Raw genomic sequence first — 27,065 nt, 5'->3', positions numbered from 1 at the left:
TACCCAATCAAGTGATACTTTGAGTACGGTTGAGATAAGTGACATCCAGTCAACGTCGAGAGACAACAGTTTCATTGAAGAGTGGTTAGAAAGCATCCAAATGAGCGGTGCCAATTGTTATGTTGGTGAAGAAGACGAAATTCGTAGAGCCACTGAGTCGATACAAGACGGCGTGGGGGACAACCCGATAATGACAGTTTACGACGTTGACCCTGACGACACAACAGGACATCATCAATTCTCTGATGTTTACCATAAAGACCCAATGTTTTCCGCTTTTTATGAAGAAATGCCCAAATTGATTGAATTTGAACACGAGTCTGCGGGTTATAGTGACGAGGGATCACATTGCTCACAGAAAATGAAAGGAGATATCCCGGCATGCACATCAACAGAAAGCATTAGCAGTATGCCACAATTCGAAAAATTCCTTAAGGATCTGGAGCCGACATTATGGGATGAAAACTTTTCTCCTGCACATGGCTCTGATAAAAGTACGAATTGTGAACTTGAAAGTAAAAAACAACGAAACAAAATAAGCAAGGAGAAGTCCAAGAATAATCAGGAAAAAGATGAAGAAATCTAAAAATTTAGTTATAAAATCATGATAATGCTTAATTAATGACGTTCTATTTTCACAAATCATGACAATAAACGACTTTATTATAAAAACGCTTGGCTAATCTCATCCGAGAGATTTTGATACCTGTATATGTTGCATGTAAGCAATTTTCATTTTGGCCGAAGTTGAACCCCACATGGCAAAAGTTTTGTTTCTGATCTTAACAGTATAAAACCGAAGGTATCTGCTTTATACTAGTATGCAAATTTAGTTGTGTTCGTGTCACTGTGACACTGTTCTCAACAAAACTTAATTTCATCAACCAACAGTGCAATAAAATGTCAGTCAGTTCACTTGAATTACATATTTCGACGACGGACGGCCATTTCCAACTGGTAACGAGGCCATGACCTAAAACAAGGCCATGATCCTCTCCCGCTGAGAATTGACGATATACGAAGGAAACAGAGGTAAATAAAAGTTTAAACAATCGAGCCGAATTCTTACCTCCGACTTTAATCTGATTGCATAACATCTTCAAATCCTTCCCTTATTAACTGTGTTGGTATCGAGAGCGCCTTCTATATCAATCTTTATTACGATACACACATTGCACTACCAGAGAGTTTGGTATGGTACAAATTTTGATACATTTTCTATAGTCAGGCTAGTCCTGCTTGCAGACGGTATAGTACACGTCTTTCGCTCAACACCTTACTCTGTATGCAAGCGGGACTATAGTTTGGCCTAAAGGCCACAGACACTCTCTTAAAGAATTAAAGATTGTTTGCCACGTTTAACTGTGGAAGATATAATAGACACAGTGTAATCAATACAACACTTAATGTTTACGATCCCCTCGTTCATGGAACAAATGTGGTTTAAGACCTAACACGAAGTAAAGGGTGATATGAATATGAAGCAACTGAATGAGTCTATCAGACATGCAGTGGCATCAAAATCATGACCTTGACGATGAGGGTGTAGTGACTGCAACCCCAGATTATTGGGGACGTTGAACCTGTTGGTACTCAAAACAAAGATGATATTGAACCCAAGCACTGCCTTCTCAAGTTCAAGTTGGATACTGAAGATGATTGTAAGGAAGTAGAGTGTCTAGGCTCCCTTAACCCGGATTGTGACATCAGAAAAACGTTCGAACAGTTCTGATTTTTCAATAATAATTTTATTACAACGAAAGTTACAATTTACAGTCTCAATAACTATTTAACAAAAGTAACAATAACCACATGATTAATATGATATATCTACTATCTGCAAAAATACTATAACCTAACAATCGAAATCACGCAAGTTTGCAACAATTTTTTTTTTCAATCCGGAAAAAAACATCAAATTGATAACGTAAAGGCTTTTGTGACGTCATGCCTGTCACATTCTAAATTTAGAAAAGTGATTCCGACTTGCTTACCAAGTCATGACTCGACATGGAAAAGAAACATGCCAAGAAAAGTTGTAAATGCGTATCCTGAGTTCGTAAACAATATTTTGACATGGTCGGAAATTGCCACTCAATAAAGTTTAGCAAGGTGAGGAGAAATCTATGTTTAGTTCATGCAAACAAAATAATTATAAATACTTCTGATACATACATAGTATAATTCTTCAAATTTATAACACATCGCTTTCATATAGCCTTCAGTGATTGGCTTAGATTATATCAAGTAGTATATACTGTTGACCCATTGGTCTTAATTTGCATAAAGGGGGCACTAGTCGCGGATTTCTTCCAAAGGCAATATTCAAATTGCAAGGAAGTCTTATCGGTGATTTGCTTAGACTCTGGAAATAATATGTGCCTGAAAATGTAACGTGTTATTGTACACACACTTTAAATGAAACAAATTATTTATGTACGGGAACGTTTCAATATTTGCATAAGTGACAGACATGCGCTGACTGGACGTTACAAAATCACTTCCTGTACGTACAATCACAAACTTTTTATGTTTTCTTTCTTTTTGACTAAGTTAAAACACGGACTTGGCCTATGTTGTTTTGCATTGATTTTTTATTTACAGAAAACGACAGTGAAATTATTTTATTGATTAAAATGCGAAAATAAATACCCATTTCTCATCTATAAGCTCTAAACTGAGAAATTAAAGCAAATATTGACAAATACACACTCATTTGATTGATTGAGCCTCTTAACAAATACTATAAGGTAAATGACATTCAGATCAAAATCGAATAGCGTATGTGTTTCTCAGTACACAGTAAATCTAGAATTATATATAGTGCCTTTTTACTAAAATATTCATCTCTAGAGATATGGTTTTTTTAGTTGCTACATTTTTCTCAAATGCACAAAAAAACCACACACATTAGCACACATAAGCTTATAAATTATCTCCTTGTGATGAGTGTAGAAATCTCAGCTGTTGTGGGCCGACTGTCCCTTTGCAGTGATCAACATGGCACCATCTCAGCTGTGAGGTATATAGAAATGTGACTACCGACTATGTAGGATTCGAAGTAAATAAGATATAGATTTGTGCACACGTTTAGCTAAAGTAAAAGTTCTGTGTTAACCTTGATGTCTCTAAACTTTGCATTTCAGATTTAAAAGAAAAATGTTAACACAATTTAAATTTCAGGCATGCTGTCATTATACTTTTGAATATAGATGACATACTCGTGAATCATAGACCCTCCACCCACGTGGTCTATGCGTAAATGTAATGACCGTGTAGTCTGCCATACATGATTGCCAAATATACTATTTTACAGTCGTTATAGCACGAGTTTACATTTTTCATGAGATGAATTGGTAGATGTCAAGTTCAGAGAGCCTGGCTACAAGGTTTGATGTACGATAAAGATAAAAACAAGAAAGATAGCAGAAATTGACTGCTCAGTCTTAAAGTGTTTCAATTGTCTGGTCTGGTGTGGCTACTGTAAAGTTGAATGTTCGAATGTTTAAACTTGTACAATCTACAAAGCTTGCCATGTGTATATTGTAATTGTAGTAGTGTGTATGTTGTTACTGTTTACATCATTAACCAAATACAGAGCAGCCATTTGTAAGCAATGATTGAATATTATCTTTACTGTGTTTACTGTAACGTGTTATCTCCACCGTGTTTATATTTTTTGTTGCCTTTCTCACTGATCTTGATATCTCGTCTAATCCAAATTGCATACTCACCCTATAGAGGCTGTATATGAAGGGCTAACTATAATCTCAGACCACTTCTTTATAGTGGTCTGATCTATAATGCAGACGTTCAGTATGCAAATTACTTATTACTAATGCAAATTTATTCAAGCATCATGATGGCACTATGAATACAAATCTGTATAGAATGCATTATTCAATGGACGTAATGTCTACGATACCATTTATGACGTTGATGGATTGCTACAAGCATGATTCTCCTTTTGTATTTAGTCAGTGTCGATGTTGAAATGCTAGGAAAGAAAACACACGCTGGCGAACTCATCCAGACAATTTCGGGGCGCTTAACAAAATGGCGAGCGAGCCAATCAGCGATATAAAAAAGAATATGATAAGACAAAGTCTGTCTATTACAGCTGCAAGTAATTTCCATTCCTCCAAAGCCTGTGAAGAAATAAAAAACACGAACAAGTTAAATATACTCATTAATGGTTAAAATTAATTATAATAACCAGTGTTTATGATGCGATCGGTAACGTTTACTTAAACCCCAATGTATGCATCCCATGGTGTTTTGTATGAGTTTTATTTCATCAGTGCAGCCATATGGATATACAGAGAACCATTCTTTTGTTCACTAATTACACTTTTTAAAAAAATACTATGACAGTTCTGCCAGACAACTGTTGTTACTCCCAAACCTTTACCCTTATCCAATATTTGGCTTTAACAGGCAGTGAATATAAGGTAGTGAATATAACCACAGACAAGGTTATCTGTGATATAATACACATGTACGTGTTGAAGGGTGGGGGTGTATTCTCAGAAACCAGCGCTTATATTTCTGTGCCCCTTGGACGATGCCGTAAAAGGGGTTGATGATTATGATGGGGCGGGGTAAGTCCATCGGTATGTTCAAGTGTACATGGATTTGGAGTTATGACTAATTAGAACACCACATTATGAATAAATAACAGTTCCACCTAACAAGTCAAGGTAAAACCTATATTTTACCTCTTCCTCAATGTCAAGTTGTTGTGTTTTCCTTGAAGACTGTTCAAGAAATGACACAACTGTTTTCTCAAACGGATTCATGTCATCAGTGGAGTTCTTCTCGTCTCGTCCAAATCCAAATAAGGTACTCCCAATTACAGTTTTTGGAATGGTCAATACTCCATTTCCGTTCTTTTCTTTGTTTGAAATATTTTTATCTTTTTCTTCATCGTAAACATGATTTTCTTTTCCTGGTTTGTGATTGTCTAAGGAGATAACCTCCAATTTGTCGTTCTCATTTGGTTCAACTGTATTTCGTCTTGGCCTGTATGTCGCAGCCATGCGCTTGGTGGACAGTCCAATAAACGCTGGCAGTTTCTGTAAAAACACTCTTTTCACCCATGGATGCATTCGATAAATTCTTGATGATCGGTAGTGGAAGTGTAGAATAACTACAGACATTATAATAGAGAGAGCGTTCACCGCCATATTGAATAGCAGGTAAGAGCCAATCAGTGGCGAGGAATCGGATGTCGGCGGCATGATTTCTGCCACCAAGAGGCTGAAAACAGAAAGGGCGATAAGGACGGAGATACTGAGCGTCATCTTTTCACCGCAGTCTGGAGGAAGATAGAAAACCGCAAGGGTTAGGAAAGACATGGCAGCACACGGAATTAAGATGTTCAGGATGTAATACAGCGGTCGACGACGGAGAATCAAGGTGAAATTTATTGTACTGTATGCCTCATCCGGGCAACATTCATCGATATCCAGAATCAACTCAACTGAAGAATTATACAAATCCCATTCGACATTTTCCACGTAATTTTCCTTCAATACTTTGTCATTTGTTGGTTCCATTATGACCTCAAAGGCTGTGAACTCCCAAGGACCAAATGACAAGTAGCAAAACTGTTCATCAAATGGAAAATAGCGGACATCTATTTTGCATGGACTCTTCAGTGTACCAGGTGGCGTTACCCATATCTGACCGTCGTTGTATACAGTGACGTACTTCCACGTTGGAAGAAGGTAGTCTCCATCCGCGCTTCAAAACAAAAGCAGAAAAGAGAAATAAGTAAATAAATTCCAAACACTTTTATTTCGAAATGTCTGGGGCATTCCTTTTCGTTCATTAAAGTGAAGTTCAAATGTGGCTGGAACTATCATAAATTAATTAGGATGTTTGAAATCTTAGGAAAAAATTGTGTCACTACGCCGTGCACCTTTCCTAAAAAAAAGAGAAGTGAAATCTCTTTTTTAGCAGTTACTGTAGGCTTTGCTTGATTGAATGCCTGGGCCTTACATGGGCGCGAATTGAATCCTGGGCAATGGGCAACTGGCGCCCCTTTTGCATAATTTACATCATGCAACTCAAAGTTCAAAATGTGAACAGTAGAACAGTATTCATCTGTACATGCATATATGTTACTGATCACGATGACAACATCATATCATGTGTCTGCTTCCTCGAGGAATAGAGGGTCCCCAAAATATAGTTCAACTGTTTTGGATTGAGCCACTGGCCATATGAATATGGCGTATAATATAGCATATTTGACTTCAGATACTTGCAAATATCATTGGATTTCAGCAGTACCATCCACCTGATTTCTAACCAGTGACACTAATTCGTCTGCTGTGATAAAATGCATAACATTTCATCCTGAAATGATGTCCATCCAGGCGTGATTTGGAAAATGCTAACTTTCGTCCAAACTTAGCGTCGAACTGCACAACATGATAAATACCACGTGACTACACAGACGATGGATAATTAGATGTGTTCAACCACGATTCCGATGTTGAGAATTCCGAGAGCCATGGCTATAATTTTCAAAAGAGTATTTATTGATGTTTAATTTAGCTACACTTACCTGTTGTCCAGAACTAAATCTGGATACCAGACCCATTCAAAGGGAATAATTACGCTTTCTATACCACTGAAATTTGATGAATTCCACCGAAGACGATAATCGGTCCAGTACTGTGTAATTGACAATAAGTGAACTCAAGTAAAATTCCAAAAATAGTCAGAGTAATAAATCTATACCGATGTCTGTGTGTGTATATATGTGTGTGTGTGTGTGTGTGTGTCTGTCTGTGTGTCTGTCTGTCTGTGTCTGTCTGTCTGCCTGCCTACCTACCTGCTTGCTTGCTTGCCTGCCTGCCTGCCTGCCTCCCATGCCAAGTGCCAACCCGTCTGTCCGCATGTATGTCCGTCTGTCTGTCTGTCTGTCTGTCTGTCTGTCTGTCTGTCTGTCTGTCTGTCTGTCTGTCTGTCTGTCTGTCTGTCTGTCTGTCTGTCTGTCTGTCTGTCTGTCTGTCTGTCTGTCTGTCTGTGAACACGATATCTCAAATACTGTTTCTTCATTTCCGATAAAACTGTGGCCACATTAGATTTTGATAATATATACATTGTTGACTGATTGGCAGAATTAATGGTTATGTGTGTGTTATGATCTGAGGCAATATTTAAAGAGTAACTGGAAATTACAAACGGCTGATGGATATATGCAGTAAACCATGGCATATACGGAGTGACATATCTTATTTAATAGGAATTTTAGATATGATTGATACATATATCACACGTTTCATGTCATTATTCCCTCAGACTCTGTTTGCCACAACCACATAGAAACCAATAAGAAACTGCACATGCTACACTAAGATGGCAAGATTGAATGAACACAGTTTCTTGTGACATTTTGTTTAAATGTGAATGAACTATAAACGTGCCGCCATGCAGACATCAACTGCAGATATCAAAACATTGGCACCCGCGTGTGTCTACATCTAATTATAGTATGCTTACATGGTCTATTGCATTTAGACAAAATGTAGCAAGAAATTGCGATCGTAATATCTTAAAATGTAGAATGTGCAGTTTCTTCTAGATTCTGTGTGGTTGTATCAAATAGAGTCAGTGAACACTAACATGAAACGGGCAGTATTACCTTCCATAATTTGGTAATATATGTCGAAATGCTCTCCAAATATTCTTAGAGACAGTTTAGGTCCTGCCAAGCAATGACGCTATAAAACCTTCTTTACGCTTCAATGCCCCGTCTATTTCACGTAAGGAAATGTCATGCATGTGTATATATACATACAGGCACAAGAAATAACATACTTTCTTTTCTTGTCCTTATGTATGGAAGGAATTCGGTGTACATCTGATTATTTTGCTGAGTAAAATATTGCAATAACTTTTGCCGCATGAAAGCACAATTTGCATTCCTGTGTTAACCATCCATCAAAGAATCAAACTACTTTGATATCTACTCTACTTTCATGTTTCGTAAAACTAAGGTGGACCTGAGCTTAAATTTTTTATGCGATTCATGTTTATTTGATTTGTTCTCTAAGTTATTGATGATAGGAGTTACTGATGATTGTGGCAATGTGGTCGATGAAAAATTGTCTTCTGTGTTATAACCGATGTGTTTATGCGATAGCTCCTAAACTTGTCCTCATCTTACATATTTTGCTGCAAATGTTATGAATGACAACGTCAAACAAAGGTATTTTAATGACATTGGTGTAGTTGATGGTGTTCATATCATACGCAATTATGTAAAGTACTTTGAGCCAAAATACGGCTGTCTTTTGACGTAGAAGATATTGCCATGTGTTATTTCAAGTTAACAATTTCAATCGCAAACCAAATCAGACTTTAAGTGTCTGCGACATTTCGACTAGAAACTTATATATATTATCTATACATCACCTGATCCATCCATACGCCAGTTGTGATGATTTGGTTCTTCTCATCCTGGATGAATTCAAGCAATAAAAACGATCAATACATTTTTTGCTCTAAAATATTTAAAACTTGAACAAACTGATAATCATTAAGTTCATGCCACTCTACGGGGGTGACGTTTCAACTGTGCGATGAAACTGAGTTTGACATCATCATATAGGCGCGTACAACTGTAGGCTCTACAGAGGTCGCAGCATTTGATGCATACCGAATGCATTTTGACAAGGTAATGACGTCACTAAGTTCTACATTTTTAACAAGTACTAAATAGTTTTACTAAAACATGTAGTAGTTTTAGCATGACGAAGTGTGTTTGATTGTTTAACACTCTTCTCAACTCATTATGCCATTTTGATGTTTTTTTTCAAAATGGCCGTTTGTCGAAATCGTTCGATTTACTTGACATGTATAGACATAGCTTCATTTGCATAACGACGGAATATTGAAATCATTCACGTTGACCCCTCTAATGAGTTCGCAGTGTATTTCATGTAACAATCTTGTAAACGCACAGTGTAACGTAAAAGGGTATGAGTAGATATATGCGCATAAAAATAATGTGTGGTAAGAAATAGAAATCATAATACTATCGTCGTAAAATCACAGACCTCTTTGCGGCATCGGCGTAGTACGTCTGCGGAAAATTGTACTCTGAGTTGCGATAATGCAGACTACTTACCACGTCCAAAATTTGAGTGACAGCAAGACCAAAGTTCATGGTGACAGTGTCGTTTGGTGACTCTGCTGGGCGGACAAATTTGTTGTAGCCGGAAGTGGAGAATATATGCTCCTGCAGGGCTTCCTCGGCGTCTGACGCCAAAATACCTAAATGATAACAGAAATAAGAGTTCAGCTTGGACATTGCTGAATTTACTGAACTCTGAGAATGAACTTCTCAAAGGATCACAAACAAATTAGCAACAACCATGTTTTAATTGGATATCTATATCTGTCTAAATACGAGACAATTATTTTAGTGCTGTCATGAGAGTGGTTTATTGTACCTTAGAGCATTCATCAGCAATAAAAAAATTAAATGCAAGTACTTTTATGTTTAATTCATCACACACAAGCCATTGTCTCTCAGGAGACTAATATCAGTCTACAAACACTAGTGATTGAATGCAAATTGCAACAATTGGGGATTTTCAGGAGCATTAGCGTGAACTTTGACCTTTGATCTATGCACATTAATCTTATAGACTGAATTGATCTTTTCAATATTTGATACGTTTTGCATAAGTATTTTTAGTCATTTACATGTTATACGATCATAACTTGCTTATATTTTCTAAATTCACAAAGTCTCTTTTTAACCACTTTTGAATATTGCAAGGTAGGAAAGTTGCTAGTATACAAAATAGAATAACCAAGCTTATAAGCTTTTTTACTCGAGTGAAAAATATTTACATTGCACCATAATCAAACTATACTAGTATAATGTTAATGTTGATTTATACCTTCGATGGCATTAAAAGCGTCTTCTGGTGCTATAACTTGTAAAGCACAGTTGCTGGAGAAATCGGGACTCCTTGACATTTTAGTATTACGAATGCTAAATTATGTCTTTGAATTGTTTATGAGGTCTGCCTGACTGCCAGGTTTGTGTTCAGCCAATAGCAAGTACTTGCCATCAATTCTTCAGTAACTAGAAAACTTTTTATATACTTCTGTTTCACAATGATCAGTGTTTGACTTTACGTTGCGCTTGGGAGCAAAAATGGAAAGTTCCGTCACAGACAAGGAAAGAAGTTTTAAACGTAATGTTCCTGGTGATCTCAGAAAATAAGTTGATCAATAAGTCTCAATTGTTCTATTCATCATTACGAATATATATATATATATATATATATATATATATATATATATATATATATATATATATATATATATATATATATATATATATATATATATATATATATATATATATATATATATATATACTTAATTTACTGAAAGTACATCAAAACTCAAAAAACTCTGGTAAACTTTCAATGTGCACTTGAATTTTATGTTATGTTCTCGGTGAAATAAGTTCAATTCAATTCAAATACGGCTACAATGTAATCCGTAATCTTGATTGATGATATAACAATATTAATAAACCATACTTAACAACTTCCGAAATGGAAACTTACAAAAACAAATATTTTCGCTTGTCAATAACAACTGTTGCCATATATATACTTTAAAATAATGGTTAACAAAATAAGCTATTCCGGCCACGCTTAAATTAATATCTGTTATACAAACACTACTTGTTTGTTTTTACTAAAACAGCCACGTGAAATACAAGCAAAAATCATTAATGTAATTTCCATATCGACATTAAGTAAGAGTAAATCAGCCGTAAAATGGTTAAACAAACAATCTAATATTATTTGAAAAATGACAAATCAATATTTCAGACAACCTGTTTTAATACAATTATCTGTAATTAGCCAAGAGGGGAATGTGATAACACTGATAGGTTGAAAACTGATATACTAGGCGTGTGTAGAATGTGTAACTACGAAAGTTCACAAACTAAATATATCTCAGAGTGTTGGCGATGATGACTATGACTTTATTTCCAATTGAATTTAATTACAACATTTGCCCAATAAATTCCTAATATCATAAATATTACAGTTTTATGAATCATATGATAATTGATTATTTCTATGATAGGTGATGAATGTGCAAACGGAGGAACTTTTATTTGTACACTTATATTTCAGAAAAATGCAATAAGTGAATGCCAAATTTACTTTAGTTTATTAGTCTTTTAATGTTTTTTTTTTAAATTTACGGTTAACCATAAATCATGATATTGTCACCTGTCATATAATCAGTTAATAATTCAATCCATAAATCACCATATTCTCATAAATCCTACGATAAAATGATAATCAACGGTATAAACGTTCACATATCTCTTTGTCTTCATTACTTTTAACGTGTGATTTACAGTTAGACATGTCACGATCTGAAAGTCGTTTGAAAGTCTCCCGACAGGGTTTCTGTTTGACGATGTATATCTTAACTCTTGTGTGTTTTGTGTCTACATATATAGAATATATATCTATATATATATGTTTGTGTGTATGTGCGTGTGTGTGTCTGTCTGTGTCTGTCTGTCTGTCTGTCTGTCTGTCTGTCTGTCTGTCTGTCTGTCTGTCTGTCTGCATGTGTGTGTGTCTGTCTTTGTCTGTCTGTGTATGTGTGTCTCTGTGTGTATGTATGTATGTATGTATGTATGTATGTCTGTCTGTGTGTGTGTGTGTCTGTCTGTCTGTCTATGAATGTGTGTGTATGTATGTATGTATGTATGTATGTATGTATGTATGTATGTATGTATGTATGTATGTATGTATGTATGTATGTATGTATGTATGTATGTATGTATGTAATGATTGGTTCATTGCCATATGTCCAGGCATGTCATGATATACAGGGACATGGGGTTTCAAATCACGTGATAAATGTTTCACTATATGACGTAATAATGACGCCTAATTAAACCTGCCCTCGGTGTAAAATGTCACTATGTTACTAACCATAGAAACTGTAGGAATGTAACGTGAATATATAGTTAATTACTAGTAACTAAATCTTGACTTGGTATGCTCTTGTCTTTGTCGTCTCTTCTATATAAAATGTTTGTCAGGAACTAATCTTACATGTAAATTACTCAACAGTTTAACACATTAGTATTGCAGATACCTATTACATGTTGAGTTATGGGTGGAGCTGAGATTGATTGAATTTGCTAATTATTCAATCGAAGGGGGAAACTGATATATACTACCGTACGTGAAGAAGACTGTCAAGTCGATCTGCAACGATCAAGGTTCATTATTTTACAAAAGTTTTTTTATTAAAGTTATTTTGCTTAAAGATATGTGTATGCCATATTTTTACAACATACATACATACATACATACATACATACATACATACATACATACATACTTACATACATACATACATACATACATACATACATACATACATACACACATACATACACACACATACACACATACATACATACATACATACATACATACATACATACATACATACATACATACATACATGCATACATACATACATACATACAGACAGAGACAGACAGACAGACAGACAGACAGACAGACAGACAGACAGACAGACAGACAGACAGACAGACAGACAGACAGATAGACAGACGGATGGACGGATGGACGGACAGACAGACAGAGATACACACACAGAGATACACACACGTACACATTTCCAAAGTACATATGTCCGATATTTTATGCTCAAACGATTTCCTTCAGTACATGACCCCTATGTGTATGTATACCACACTATCAGAGTCTAATATTAAAACAACCATGTTTAGTTTTGACATTTGAACAAAGCTATGTCTATAGAAATTGTAAGGAAAATACCATGAGTAAACATGAAATGAAAGCTGTGTGAACTAAACGTACAATCGATTGAAAAAAATGCATCGATTCTAGTTGAAGGCACATATGGTGATTCATAATTTAAGAGCCATAGTAATACCCACTGCTATTGAACCGTAGAGAAATCGACAAATGCTATATCGCTTATCTTTACAATGACATATATACAACTACAAAGTCCAATGTTTAGTTGTCAGTTTTTGTCACCAATTAGGAAGGTTTCAAACTGACAGGAACTATTATAACTCTTTTGATGATGTTGACATCGTTTATAAGCTGGCCTTTTACCAGAAATAGTATAGTAATATAAAATATATGAATACATTAAACATTAAAAGACATATGTGGCAATACAGGATATATGTGCTTTGAAGTTAGTGTAGTAGCTTCTATACATACATACATACATACATACATACATACATACATACATACATACATACATACATACATACATACATACACACACACACACACACATACATACATACATACATACATACATACATACATACATACATACATACATACATACATACATACATACATACGCAGTACGCAGTTACGCACGCACATGCAGACAGACATGCAGACATACATACATACAGACAGACAGACAGACAGACAGATAGACAGACAGACAGACAGACAGACAGACAGACAGACAGAAGGCCCGCATATGGAAACGAATGACGGTAAAATAGTTTGTTGTCGTAATTAAGTTGTGTTTAATTTTTATTCAAAGAGCGTAATCATTAATGTATTAGTAGTATAATACTATATTTAGAATAAACACTCTAAAATTGTGTATATGCTGTGGTCATGGTTACGTCGAATACAAACTATTTCATTTTGCTAATCGTGATATTTTAATATCACTATGTAAATGTATGATATTTGATCCTTTGATTTGCATAATGAAAGATAAACATTTGTACAAAAAGTTTAATTGAGTACAAATCTTTCATTTGAGTTCAGTAATCTGGTTGTTCAAGTGTGTCATTTGTCTATGTAAAGGCAATTCTAAAAGACATTAGTATGTATATGTGTGTAAGGGGCAAGATTAATTGTTCAATGTAGGATAAAAACGTAATTCTCTTAGGAGGGGGTGTAAACAATTTTAGTTCTTATCTGAAAAAAAAACGATTTTACTTTTAAAGGGACCTGTTTTGTAACACCTAAATATAAATATTTCTTTTTTTTTAAATATTAAAAATGAAAGAAATGGAAGAATCTTTGCTATAGGAAATGCATGACACTAAGATATATTAAAGTGTCAATAAAAGAGCACTTTCCTCACTACATACTGACTTTGTATTCAAAGCACTATACACTACTACACACTACATACTGATTTGAAATTGATTGTGGTGTCTGAAACAGTGATCAATTTTCATGAAACCATCTTGACATCCTTTAGTTGAAACCCTGCAAAATACTTGAAAACAAATTTAGGGAACTTTCTATTGAAAGATATTTACAGGAACAACTGTTGTTGATTAAAATACATTGCACTTTGGGTTCCGGAGACAAATCAGAACGTATTCATTCTGGGGAAGGTGAATCAAATTACATGCTTCCCAAGTTGATTGCAATGAACATGAAAACGCGCACATCACTGTTATTTCTCGGTCATGATAAAACATTAATGACCCTGGTACACTGTTTTATTAATGATTTCGATTAAGTTTCCTATCCCAGGATGGAACTGTATATTGATTTATGATGTTAACAACGAAGAAAAAAAAAAATTGACACGCGTTAATTAAAGTGCATGATTGCAAAGACGCCACAGACATTGATTTATGTAACCAGGAATATTTGACTTTAGGTCTTCCGCAATTATTTATTTTTTCTTTTTATTCTGACGAGGAAATAGTTATGATTAGGAAATGAAACAGTAAATATCAATGACATATGATTAATATAATTTGATGTACTTTAATTACATTTTTGTCGAGGTAATTTTATACGAGAGTCGATTTCGAAGCAAATTTGCACCACGTTAATCATTTACGCTTGGAAAGATTTTGCCTATGAAAGGAACAATGTACGTGATATACGGAGTTTGCTTTTAATATTACAAGATTGAAATTTAATTTTCAATCTGTTGTTGCTGTATCGACGTTTTTACTTCGATGTTGAATTGTATCTGCTGTAGGTTTAGCGACTGCTTGTAACCAAAGTTTGCAGTTTGTTTTTAGTTTTGTGTCGGTTGAAGTTTCATTGAATCGTATAGTACACATTGTAATGTGAATCTAAAGAGCGTGAATTGGCATCCAAGGTACCCGGTTTTGTACATGCATGATTTAGCTTCACTCTGTCCGATGATGACTGTCATACCCTAATTCAACTCTGTTAACAATGTGTAAAACTTCAGTCACCAACTTTCATATTTGAGTGAGTGTATAGAGTACAGCAACAGCAGCAGCAGCAGCAGCAGCAGCAGCAGCAGCAGTAGTAGTAGTAGTAGTAGTAGTAGTAGCAGTAGTAGTAGTAGTAGTAGTAGTTGTTGTGTTGTGTTGTGTTGTGTTGTGTGTTGTGTTGTGTTGTTGTTGTTGTTGTTGTTGTTGTTGTTGTTGTTGTTGGTGGTGGTGGTGGTGGTGGCGGTGGTGGTGTGGGGGTGGGGGTGATAGTGTGAGTAGGGGTGGGGTCTCTTGTTTTGCAAAGAATGACATTCCTATTGTCGATACCATGTGTAAATTAGCTTAACGAACCACAAGATGGAAGAGGGTGGGCAAGGGCCGGGGGGGGGGGGTTTCTCGTACAGTTTACAGATAAAATAAGTGTTAAATTGCGAATTACGAAGAAAATAAATGGAAGGTTACACTTTACAATTATAAGTAGACAGTTGGTGAAAGCGCATTCAAATTTCACGTAGGATTTAGTCTGATATCGATGCATCTATTATTCCTTGTAACTCATGCCAAAAATATAGCTGGTGGGATGACTAGTCAGTGTCTCCTTTTTTTTTTTTTTTTTTTTTTTTTTGGGGGGGGGGGGGTTGGGGGTTATAGGCAATTCTATTAGCAGCATATAGAATGATACAACGAAGCGGGAACTACCATGACGAGGGATCGGGGCGAAGGTGTGGGTCCGGGAGGGGGGGTATCCCCTTCACGACGTTCAAACCTTTTGAAATTTTAGGACCAAAAAGATGTGCTCTGCTGCTATATTGATGTGTCAGTTGGTTAAAAATATTCACTTCTGATCACAATTGAAATATAATCGTGAATACATCCATCCTCCTTTGCAGTAAAATTTATCGAATTACGTAACATTACATAATTTAAAAAATAATGAGTAAACAACAAAATACAATTGGAAGACGTGAAAACGAGGACAAAAATAGTTTGACAAAACAACTAATCGAGTGAGATGACCCGATTAAGTTTTTTCTCACGGCATTGAATATTCGTATGTCACATGCAATGGTTACGTTTCTATTAACTATTAGTGCATTCTTATAGTCGGAGTTAAATTTCAATTCAAGAGAACAGTATGAATAGATGTGTTATGCGCTGTTACGTTTGATTATGTTATTCTGTTGAAACGGAATGAAGGATCATGTATTAATATATATATATATATATATATATATATATATATATATATATATATATATATATATATATATATATATATATATATATATATATAGTAGTTTAGCCATTCAGCTTAAAAGCACCGTTACGCTATTTCGTTGAAATCCCACGAGGTCATAAATGCATGCAGACTGATTCAAATTTGAACATACATACAGACTGGAATTCAGTTCATTGTTGAAAGATACTTTGATGGTATCATCAATCTCATTTGTTCGAGATTGAACACGTTATAAAGTGACATTTCGCTCAAGTGAAAATTCATCAGTTATAACCTCGATTATACTTTTTTTTGAGTAATGTTGACTGTTGATGAAAGCCTTGTATGGAATTAGAATTGACTGACGCTGTTAGAACACTTGATTGCATAGTAGGGATATCCTCAACATTTTTTATACGTATCATAAATTACGTCATCGTATCGTTTTTAAGTTATCTCTGAACGTCATGGTTTGAGTTCAGTCAATTGTGAGTAGTGATCAAACATGCCTCAGTAAGTAGAATATGGCAAACATCTTTTAAGTATGCAACAAATTATTATGCCCCAAAACCTAAACTCAGCTTGTGTCCCTTTAATAACATGTCTATAAATTACATATCAATATTTCGAACATTACATATCTATGGCGTGACCGTACCAGAAATAAATATCGAGTTTACGAATGTCATGCCATTTAGTCATCGTAAGAGAGTGAAATGAATATGTGTCATCGAGAAATTTGCACTTTTTTTGTAACACAAGATCGATTTAACGGCTGAATGTCACCTTCACAAAAGTATCATAGCTTGTAAAAAAAAGTTAAGCTTATAAGTTGTCGCGAAAGTAAAACAAAGATTGCCAAGGAAACTCATGATCACAACATTACAATGATATTTAGTAGTTCTACAAACAAATACTAGGTAATGGTATCCTAAGTTCAGTTTAAAGATGTAAACATGCTATGTGCTTCTTTTGTTGTATACCTAAAATACTCTATACAGCGTTACAAGACTGTTGTCGTACCACCAAACTTTCCACAGAGTGCTTTTGTTCATGTCTGTATTGTTGAGATCAAAAGACATGACTAGAATCACATGTTGAAATGCTCGTGTTACCATAATGACCTAGACAGTTTTACCCCAAGGCAAAGATTACAGATGTACACTTATAACATTTAATTCAACATGTGCATTTTAAAACTCCGTTTGAAACCCCATACTCGTAGCACATGTTTACGACTTGCATATAGATTACGCATGATCTAATATATAAATACAATTGGTTGGTATCACTGAGTGATTCCATAGCAATGTACAGACTAAGCTATACGGAATTCAAACGATATTGTACGTGCTGGCATATATATACATACGTAGAAATCTTTAGGAAACACTCTCTTATCATTAATTCAATCATTTAGAGGGTGAAATTCCATATTACCGTCTGATTAACTAAACATTCCTCATGCTACACGTAGGTGTTAATACTGTGTGATAGTGAATGTGATTTGCATATAGAATGGTACGTGACTATGTAGATCATATACAGTGTAAACCATGAAACTTGAAACAATGCCGTCTGGCTTAACAAAAATATATAACTATTAATACTGCATTTTATCGTCGACGTCTGGCTAAAACAATCTTACTATAATAATAATGCTACAAGAATCTTTCTCATACTGCTACATTTTATCGTTTGCTTTGACAAAATTTTGTCTAGCCAGACGATAAAATGTAGCAATATTAATAAGATTTTTGTTGAGCCAGATGATAAAATGTAGCAGTGTTAATAACATTGTTCTCGAGCCAGACTGCATTATGTTTCAGGTTCATTATTTTACATTTGAACGCAAGTCATTAATGTCGGTATAGGCACTTGGATTGGTGCCAATGGCGAACAGTTAACAAGAACTGTAGTTGTAAAAAGTGTTTTATTAGACAGTAGTACAGAAATGGTATTACAGCCTTGGTATGATTGTTCAAAAAGTTTGATTTAGTTATAGTGAGAAGGGAATTAGTGCTGTCATGAGAAGAGAGTTTAATTATCAACATTAAACAAGTCACGTGAAAGAAAACCCGTCTTGAATCTTCGACCAGCTAGTTTTCAAGAAGTTTCACCTGAGTGCTTTATTCTATTCTTCTCCATATGCTACCTACTGTATAAGTCTATTGATTGGTGTGTTGATTTTTGTATCTGCTTGCAACGACTCAAGTGTTTATATTGTGAAAATTGAGAAACTGGTGAATACAAGACTACAATAGAAAATATTCATTTTCCGTAACATATCTCCACAGGTGTTTGCTCTGTAATTCATCTGTTCACGAAAACCCAACAACAGCACAGAGGCCGCTTGAGTAAAAAACATTTGGATATTCAAAGTGTCGTACAGTCTGTAATATAACTTTTGATGTTTAAAGTTACTTCACTAATCGTTTAGAGCCATCAGCCATTCTTGAATTTTTGAAAGCGTCTTTAAGACAATACATGTACAATTTGTATTTTTTTTTAAATACCAGAGGTGATATGATTTAGTTTTTTGTAGAGTTGTAGCATTTCTATTGACGCAGATCAAAACTCTGCCAAACTGAGCTTGCCACACGTTTTATTTCTGGAAGGCAACATCTACATACATGTTTCATGGGTGAATGTTCCGCAAAGTTGAAATATAAATGTCACTTATCCCGGAGCTCCTTCGTTCACTCTTCGGCAACGGCCGTGAATCCTTTCGTCTTGATGAGTACACTGATTGTAATATGTCACCCGGTCGGTTAGCCGACTTCAAATCACCTATCAGGCAGATTATTCGTCGATATGATTATGAATGCAAACATGGGGATTTTATTCTTCGCACTACAAGTTAAAACGAAAGCCTATTGTAAACGAGAGTATCTTGAAGTTTGACTCTGATTTGAACAATTTTATTTTGATACACAACAATTTGACTAGCGGATACAGACGCGATTATGATTTCAAATAGTCTATAACCTATACCTGCCTGTTGGCGATCTACGAACACTATCCTCTCAACGGATGGAGATGATTTATGATCGTAACGTGTTCTGGACTAGATTTCACATGGATAACATTTTACACCTACTTTTCAGAATCTGGTTTCATCACATTTACGTAAAATGACTCCAAACAAGAACAGATACGGTAACTTGAAATGGTAGACCTTTCTCCATTACCCTCTTTTAAGCCAAATTTAGAAAAAACAGTAACCTAAGATTTCCACCCCACTCACAGTACTAAGGTGTACATTGCCTAAGATTCTGTTGCGGTAGTATCATCTCACCGATCTGAAGTCCGGTTTAGTATCACCGCTCAATTGACACAACAACAAATTCCCCGATTAAACCCATATCGGTATTCCAGTTGGTCGTATACATCAAGTCATGGGAAGACAGAAAACGACCCGTCGGATATATTTTGATGTCATCTAGTACTCTGAGGTTAAAGGACACGTTCTAACGATGAGTTACAACTATACTTGACTCCAATGTGCTCGTAACTGTACTGAAAACACAATCTTTAAATCGTCAAGTAGGTCGGTCTGTTAGAGGTAGGTTGGTTTATAAAACATGCCAACTATGAGATTTTAGATTTTAAGTGAATGAAGGACATCTCTTGGGACATTGAATATCCTGAAATGATATACATTATGGAATATATAAAATATGACTACTGTCACCGTCCTCCTCCGATCCTTCGTCGTCGTCGACATCATCATCATCATCATCATCATCATCATCATCATCATCATCATCATCATCATCATCACCATTACCACTACCACCACCACCACCACCACCACCACCACCACCGTCGTCGTCGTCCTCGTCGTCGTCGTCATCATCACCGTTATGATTAGGGTCACCCTTTAATCATCAGCATAACCAACATATCGACCACACAATACACACTACATGAAACAATACAGAACACACAATACACGAGATAACTACAGTGTTCATAGTGACAATGGTGTTGCCACTTCCACTGTGACTTTTAATAGTTGCCTCGTCTGTAAGATACAACGTGTTGTACCAACCTACCAACCCACCAATCACCATTCATTGTGAGTCGTAGTTAATAATAGATAGCACATCTTACCAACTAACTATTACCAAACTAGATCGAGATGTGTCTATCAATCATGGTAGTTCCCATCTCATTTAACGAGTAGTTATAATTTCTGTCGTTACTCTCAACTCTGATTAATGGGTCGACTGAATGGTGTACATTAATAATACATCTCAAAATCGTATGTTGGGTTCAGACCACGGGTATTAACTTTCAGTCTGCATCGTAGAAAAAAACCCATTGAGATACAATATTCGAAATGCAAAGCTCGGGCTTCGGTTTCAGGCTTCCATCCAGTAGGTGATGACCTCGACCATAAATCTAGAATATATATGTGTCTATGATTGCACTGGGCACCTCGTTAGCTTTAATAGTCATGACCTATTAATTGAGATGGTATTTAGCGTGAAGTGTAGTCTGTTGTGTTCATTTGAGGCCAATGATCAAATTTTAGGTGGCATGCATGCTCGGCTTGTGTGCACTGTATACTAAAAGCCCAAAGAATGACATCCCCTCTGGCAGGACTTGTAGTCTGGGTACTAACACACAATGCCATGGCAACAATTGCAGTGTCTTTAATATCGTGAAATGGTTGATCTCGAGAAGACTTGTGGAAGTATGAAATACACGGTTGTGAGGCTGCCTAAAACGGGGTTCGTTACCTTGTTGTCGTTCATTCATCAAAACGAGAACATGTACACCGTCCTGATATTACACAATTGTCCCTGGCAAAATCGATGAATTGTCGAAATAAATTAACCCCATCGTTATCCTACCATTTCCCATCATCCCGTCCTTTTAAATTAATATTTTGTTAAGCCTGGTATTTGATAAAAAATTGTGACCCTATAGCTATTCTTGAAATTAAATTACTTACACAAATTTAAGTAGCACCGAAACCTGCCCCAAGCGCAGGGTCTGTTTCTTTGCACATTTACAACACAAGGACGTGCATAAACCAAGTTCGGCAAAAAGGGTTTTATCGCTCAAACGTGACAAGACCCCTATTGAAATGTTTAGCACAGGTCTTTAAAAAATCAAATCGGTCATTGAACAAAGTCAATACATTCATTCATTCATTCATACTCCAGGAGCTGTGTATAAAGAACAAAAAGACAGCCGCTTTACAACAAACATATTAACAACGAATTTTTATATGTACCTATTATGCGGGTATATAATACACGGTACAAATACGCCGCCATGTTTACCATGCATTGAGACGGTCAAGTATATCATTGGGTTTGAAAAGTAAATGAGTGGTGACAAGATGTCTGTGGATTACAGTAAGATTAATTATATGGATATATATAAACAGAAACTTGGTGTATGCTCTCAACTTTGACCTATTTATAAACGACGAATTTGATTTTAAAGTTAAAGTTACTTGGAGATTTTTAAAAAAAATGAAACTTGGACCCGATTATTTGTTTTACTATATCTAGAAAACGCTTTAAGAATACCGAGGACCGTAAAGTGCTACCATTTATCACCAACACATATTTGTAAGGATATTGTCGTGCTTCAGTTAATTCCTAACACTGTGATAAAGATGGTCCTTTGAGATTTGAGTTCTTGTGTTATTAAAGCCGGGATCGAAAGGGTCAAAAAATCGATATTTTCAAAGCTCTCGCGAATATGACACTTTTAAAGTTTTTTTTATACAACGCTACCTACTCGTGACAGAATATTAACTGTTGTGAAAACATAAGAGCAATACGTTTCTGACGTCAGACATTGAAGCACATTAGCAAATAATAATTACATTACGAAGTTATTTACGAGTGTTAGGAATTATGACATAAGCCGTTTACTTTCCCTTACTATGACAACGATCCATATCTTGTCACATGAAAACACATCATCATTTCTCTAACGCCAATAACAGGCGGCGGACCTCATTAAACGAAGACTGCGTGATCCAAGTGTTTGAAATACTGTACTTCTTGAGATGAAAATATCATTTGTAACGCTATCGTTCCGTGTCCTGTAGCAATAATCGAACGCTTATAACTCATACTCTTCATAAAAGTGTTCCGATTAAAAAAAATATGCGGTGTTGTCTATATACTTGTATATCAGAAATGCATGGAATTTGCGCCGTACCAATTCAGATGGTAGAATTGATAAATGATGCACACATGTACAGGCAATTGAAACAAAAAAAAATAATTTCCAGAGAGATTTATATTTCTCTCTATAATACATGTGTATGTGGAATATCCGTATACCCTTGGGAATGTACCTTGAAGATTTTCAAAAATACGTGATGGAATTCCCTGCAATTAAGTTGCAATAAATGTCAGAATAAGGACGTTGATGTCGTACGTTGTTCCAATTTGTCATATACGTGCTTTGTTTGTACATACGAGCCATTGAGATCGTGTTCGTTTTTCTCTGTCAAATTTTTACGCTTCTAATTATAGAAAGGCGCGAACGAGGATACTAATAGAACGTTTGTGTAGTATACCAAGTCAGTGAAAACATGATTAGATAAAAAATATTGTATTCAATAAACGTCTCTAAACAAATGATGCATTTATTTTTACACCCAGACTACCAGTGGTTGACTATCTAATTCCAGAGAGACGAACCTAAAGGGCAATTGTCTCGATCGCGAGTGTCAGCATTCTATAATGAAGTAATTTTCTGCAGATATGAAAGACATCATGTATGACAACAGAAACCAAAGAGTACACTTAACAACTCTAACCCTAACAACTTCTTTCATATTATACTGTTTCTATATGATTTCTAAGACATCTTGGCTCCAAAAAAGAACACTTATGATATAATAAACTAATACAAAAAAGAATTTTTTTTTTAAGTTCTTAATCTTTCGGAAAATAGAAATTGTGACGTCATACCCATTTTGATAACTTGTGTGATCATGACCGCCTGTGCTCCATATATCGATCAGTAATGAAATACCGGTAAGAAAATATTTGAATTTTACAAAGCTACGATGAGTTGATTGATTTAATAATTACGTCATTTACTATTCAAACTTCCATTAAGAATAGTAATTACTTTATATATGCTGATATCAAAACACGGGAATTCCCTCCCTATTGCAGAAAAACACACAACAAAGATTAATATAGAAAGAGCCTCGGAAATAAGCTCTTTATAATCTTTTGTTGAGACTTGGTTCAACTCCAACCTATTCTCAGTTAAAATGAAGGGGAAAAAATAGGTGTCACCGTACAAATTTCTGCAATATAGGTAATTTTAGAATCCAATATGGCTATCGAATGTTGTTTTAAATCTATGGGAAGATAAAGGATTATCGATTTCCTCCCCCACACCTTTTTTATCATAATTTCAAAAGAATTAACAACAAGCTTTCATATGGTAAAGTTTTGATGTAATTGAAGAACTTTAACTAATATTTTTTTTAAATAAAATGAAAAATCTACTTACCCCACCTATCCTAAAATTGAGCGTAATCGGAATCACACTGTTTGTTTTTGTTAGGCCTAAACTTTGATTAGTTCTCAGTCAACTATCTATATGATCCTCACCATAATTTTCAGTTTCTGGTGTAATTTCATTTTAAACTTATCATGTATGTCATGTATCCTTTTTTTTTAAAAAACTTACTGGTGGAATAATATTCAGTTCAATAGACCGTGTGTTGGTTAAACGCGTTGTCATTTTATACGATGGACAGTTTGTCTTTGTCACTATGACAAAATTGAAACATTCGAACGTCATGGCAAAAAAATCCAAAATTTATTTCCAAAGAATAGTTTCATTCTGTGACGTCAGAGGTCCGAGCACTCTCTCGTTGACGACTACTTGTCTTATTCTTCATCATAATCAATAGAACTGATGAGCAATTCACCGTGTATTAGTTACAAGATAAGAATTTGTAATCCGTCAATTTACTTATCAAAATGACATACTAGAGCACAGTTAGTAATATTAATTGATTAAACATACTGTTGCTCAGATAATATTGCAAATGTCTAACTGTCAATATAAACTAAATTTAGAAATATTGTAATGTATGGCCGACATCTGTTTGACAAAACCAAAATTTGTTGTCACTTGTCTCGATTTGAAATATTGATGCGAAGATACATTGTGACAGTACACTGAAAATACCCAATACATGATTGACCCAATTAATTAATTAATTAATTAATTAATTAATTAATTAATTAATTAACTAACTTAATAAAGGTTATTAAATGCAATAATAGAACTAAGGAGTAACGTTGCTAACATACTTACATTTTCAAGCGATTTAATTTTCGCTGACAAGAAACACGTGACGTATAAACATGATGAATTTTCATGGACTCTGGGTTTGAAGTAGTCAACCATGTGCATGGGGGGAACAAACGCCCCAGATTTTTGCTGGTATCTCGTAAACACTACATACTAGAATGATCTATAATGACAGAGTATAGTACACCCCTAACGATGCTGACGATACAACAGTGAAAATTATAAGGATTCGTTTTGAATGCCATTTCTTTAAACTACCGCGTATGGTGTTTCGTTATTTTATTTATTTGCCCAATTGATTCACAAACAGAGGCACCATTAAGTTATATGTATTCGCAACATAGAAGGGTATATATATACATGTATATTGGCGGGAAGTGACCCTTTATGATATCGATAAAGACAAGTAAAAGATAGACGTATAGTGCTGTCACTTTGGGCGATTTGATAATAGCCACGGAATTTAACTTTAGCGTGCATACGTACATGTCGCCGTTGTTTTGCCCTCACATTTAAAACGTTTTCACCATGCTAACTAGCTGGGGTTTGACTTTGGACGTGTACACTGTCGTCGTTGAATTATGCAGTCACATTCAAACATCTCCTTTCTAACTCTAAGCGCCACTGAACATTGTTTTCTTTGGATATTTGGCGCTATATAAATTTATTAGATAGATAGATAGAAACAGTTTTTCTGTTATCGTGCAAACTAGCTGGGAACCGTAGTTGATGCGATGATTGAAATTTCATCACAGGCCATATAAACGTAGATGCCTGTCAATATTTTGTGGGATATCACGAGTATATATGTAAGGAATATGTCTCAATTTACATATCAAAATTATTGTAATACTAGTAAATGCTATTACACCGAAAGTGATCTTTTAATGCGCTATCATAATTTTCACCCAGGTTGATTGAAGAGTGGCATGCTATTGTTGCGTTTCTGATGAGTTCAGGAGAGTTTATAAAACTGGGATCGTTATGATTATCTCGTACCCATCAACATTTGCGTCTTGAAGTGTATATAGGAAAGGTTTTTGTGATATCGCGGGCATGGCTTGAAGGGCAGCAACGTACCGAACATAACAAGCAGTCGAAACTGTATCCACCCCGAAAAGCACGCAGTCGCCATGGTGATATCAATGTACGACTATTGAATTGAATCAGTCCATCTGGTGATGGAATACACCTGAAACAATGTTTACTCCCCATCGATGTGTTATAAATATGTTGAATGAGTTCATTTCATTTCACTTACCTTGAAATAATAACAGTAGTTGAAGACAACCGAACACAATCTCTGTACACCTCGGCATTTTCTCAATTCAATTCAATTCAATTCAATTCAACTCAACTCAACTGTTTTAACTTGACCGCTTGTCCACAAACTCAGAGTGCGTTCATATCATAGCAAAGAATTCGATACCCCAGCCGTCCTGAGACAGTAACGTACTCGTGTGCTATGACCAGTTGACATGCGAAGGCCACTTTGCCGTTGTTAACTTATGAATATTCAAATTTGCATGACTTTCATTTTCACCTGTAGTGGCGCTTTCCCAACGACGAGTTCCTGTAAAAATCCCTACCCAGAGTGTGTGTTGCCATGTTTATGAGTAAGATGTTGTTTAGCGCATAAAAACCAATTAAAATGACTTGCAGATAAAGCCTACCGCAGGGAGGTCATGCACTGAACATTTAATTGATAAAACAGAAACGATTTTTACTCTTTCTGTATAAACTTATTTACAATTCATCATCACCAAATCGTATAATTCGTTAATTTTACTCATGAGAAAAAAAAGACGATACGGCGTTTGAACGTAGTTGATGTGACGGTTATCGCGCGCTTTTTATACCAATTACACAAATGAACGTTTTATTGTAAAAAGAATCAATTAGTATTACCGGTATAATTGCAGTAGCTGGTTACCATATACACCATGGCCAAGAAGAATGAAAGTTTAGAAATGGGATTTAGGACGATTTTTTTCTCGTCGATGACGACGACGACGCTCTGTTTAAAGTGAGACAGTTGTTGAGTGTACCAGTAGTTACGATAATCGTACACACGTCGAGAAAGAGTGAAACATCTCAGCTGTGGAATACATTATTACAAAATGCCATGTATAATTGACAAATTGTGGATTACCGTATTTTACATGTATATAGTTCTTACGAGACTCGTAGTGACACATACCACCTGCGTTCTATACATTTATTTAGAAAGTTTTTTCTTTTCATTTCATC

At 35.4% G+C, this 27,065-nt stretch overlaps 1 protein-coding gene across 1 annotated transcript; it reads right to left on the bottom strand.

The window, feature by feature from the left end:
- Positions 1 to 1,784: 1,784 nt before the first annotated feature.
- Positions 1,785 to 26,275, bottom strand: LOC144446534 (acetylcholine receptor subunit alpha-like). The gene is made up of 6 exons (XM_078136319.1): positions 26,077 to 26,275; positions 9,146 to 9,291; positions 8,431 to 8,475; positions 6,575 to 6,684; positions 4,719 to 5,745; positions 1,785 to 4,148 (listed from the first exon to the last, which is right to left on the bottom strand). Exons 1-6 carry the CDS (start codon positions 26,132 to 26,134, stop codon positions 4,026 to 4,028), a joined length of 1,509 nt encoding a protein of 502 aa, XP_077992445.1. The 5' UTR covers positions 26,135 to 26,275; the 3' UTR covers positions 1,785 to 4,025.
- Between the last annotated feature and the right edge of the window lie 790 nt (positions 26,276 to 27,065).

Source organism: Glandiceps talaboti, chromosome 15 (assembly GCF_964340395.1).
Source record: "Glandiceps talaboti chromosome 15, keGlaTala1.1, whole genome shotgun sequence".
NCBI lineage: Eukaryota > Metazoa > Hemichordata > Enteropneusta > Spengelidae > Glandiceps > Glandiceps talaboti.
This window is presented reverse-complemented; position numbering and strand designations above follow the sequence as displayed.

Excerpts from the sequence above, each read along its gene's own strand:
- LOC144446534 (XM_078136319.1), bottom strand. The coding sequence starts at position 26,134 with ATGCCGAGGTGTACAGAGATTGTGTTCGGTTGTCTTCAACTACTGTTA. Across the intron at positions 8,476-9,145 it reads TCACTCAAATTTTGGACGTG|GATGAGAAGAACCAAATCAT; the intron begins GTAAGTAGTCTG and ends GAATTCATCCAG. Across the intron at positions 5,746-6,574 it reads GATTTAGTTCTGGACAACAG|CGCGGATGGAGACTACCTTC; the intron begins GTAAGTGTAGCT and ends TTTGTTTTGAAG.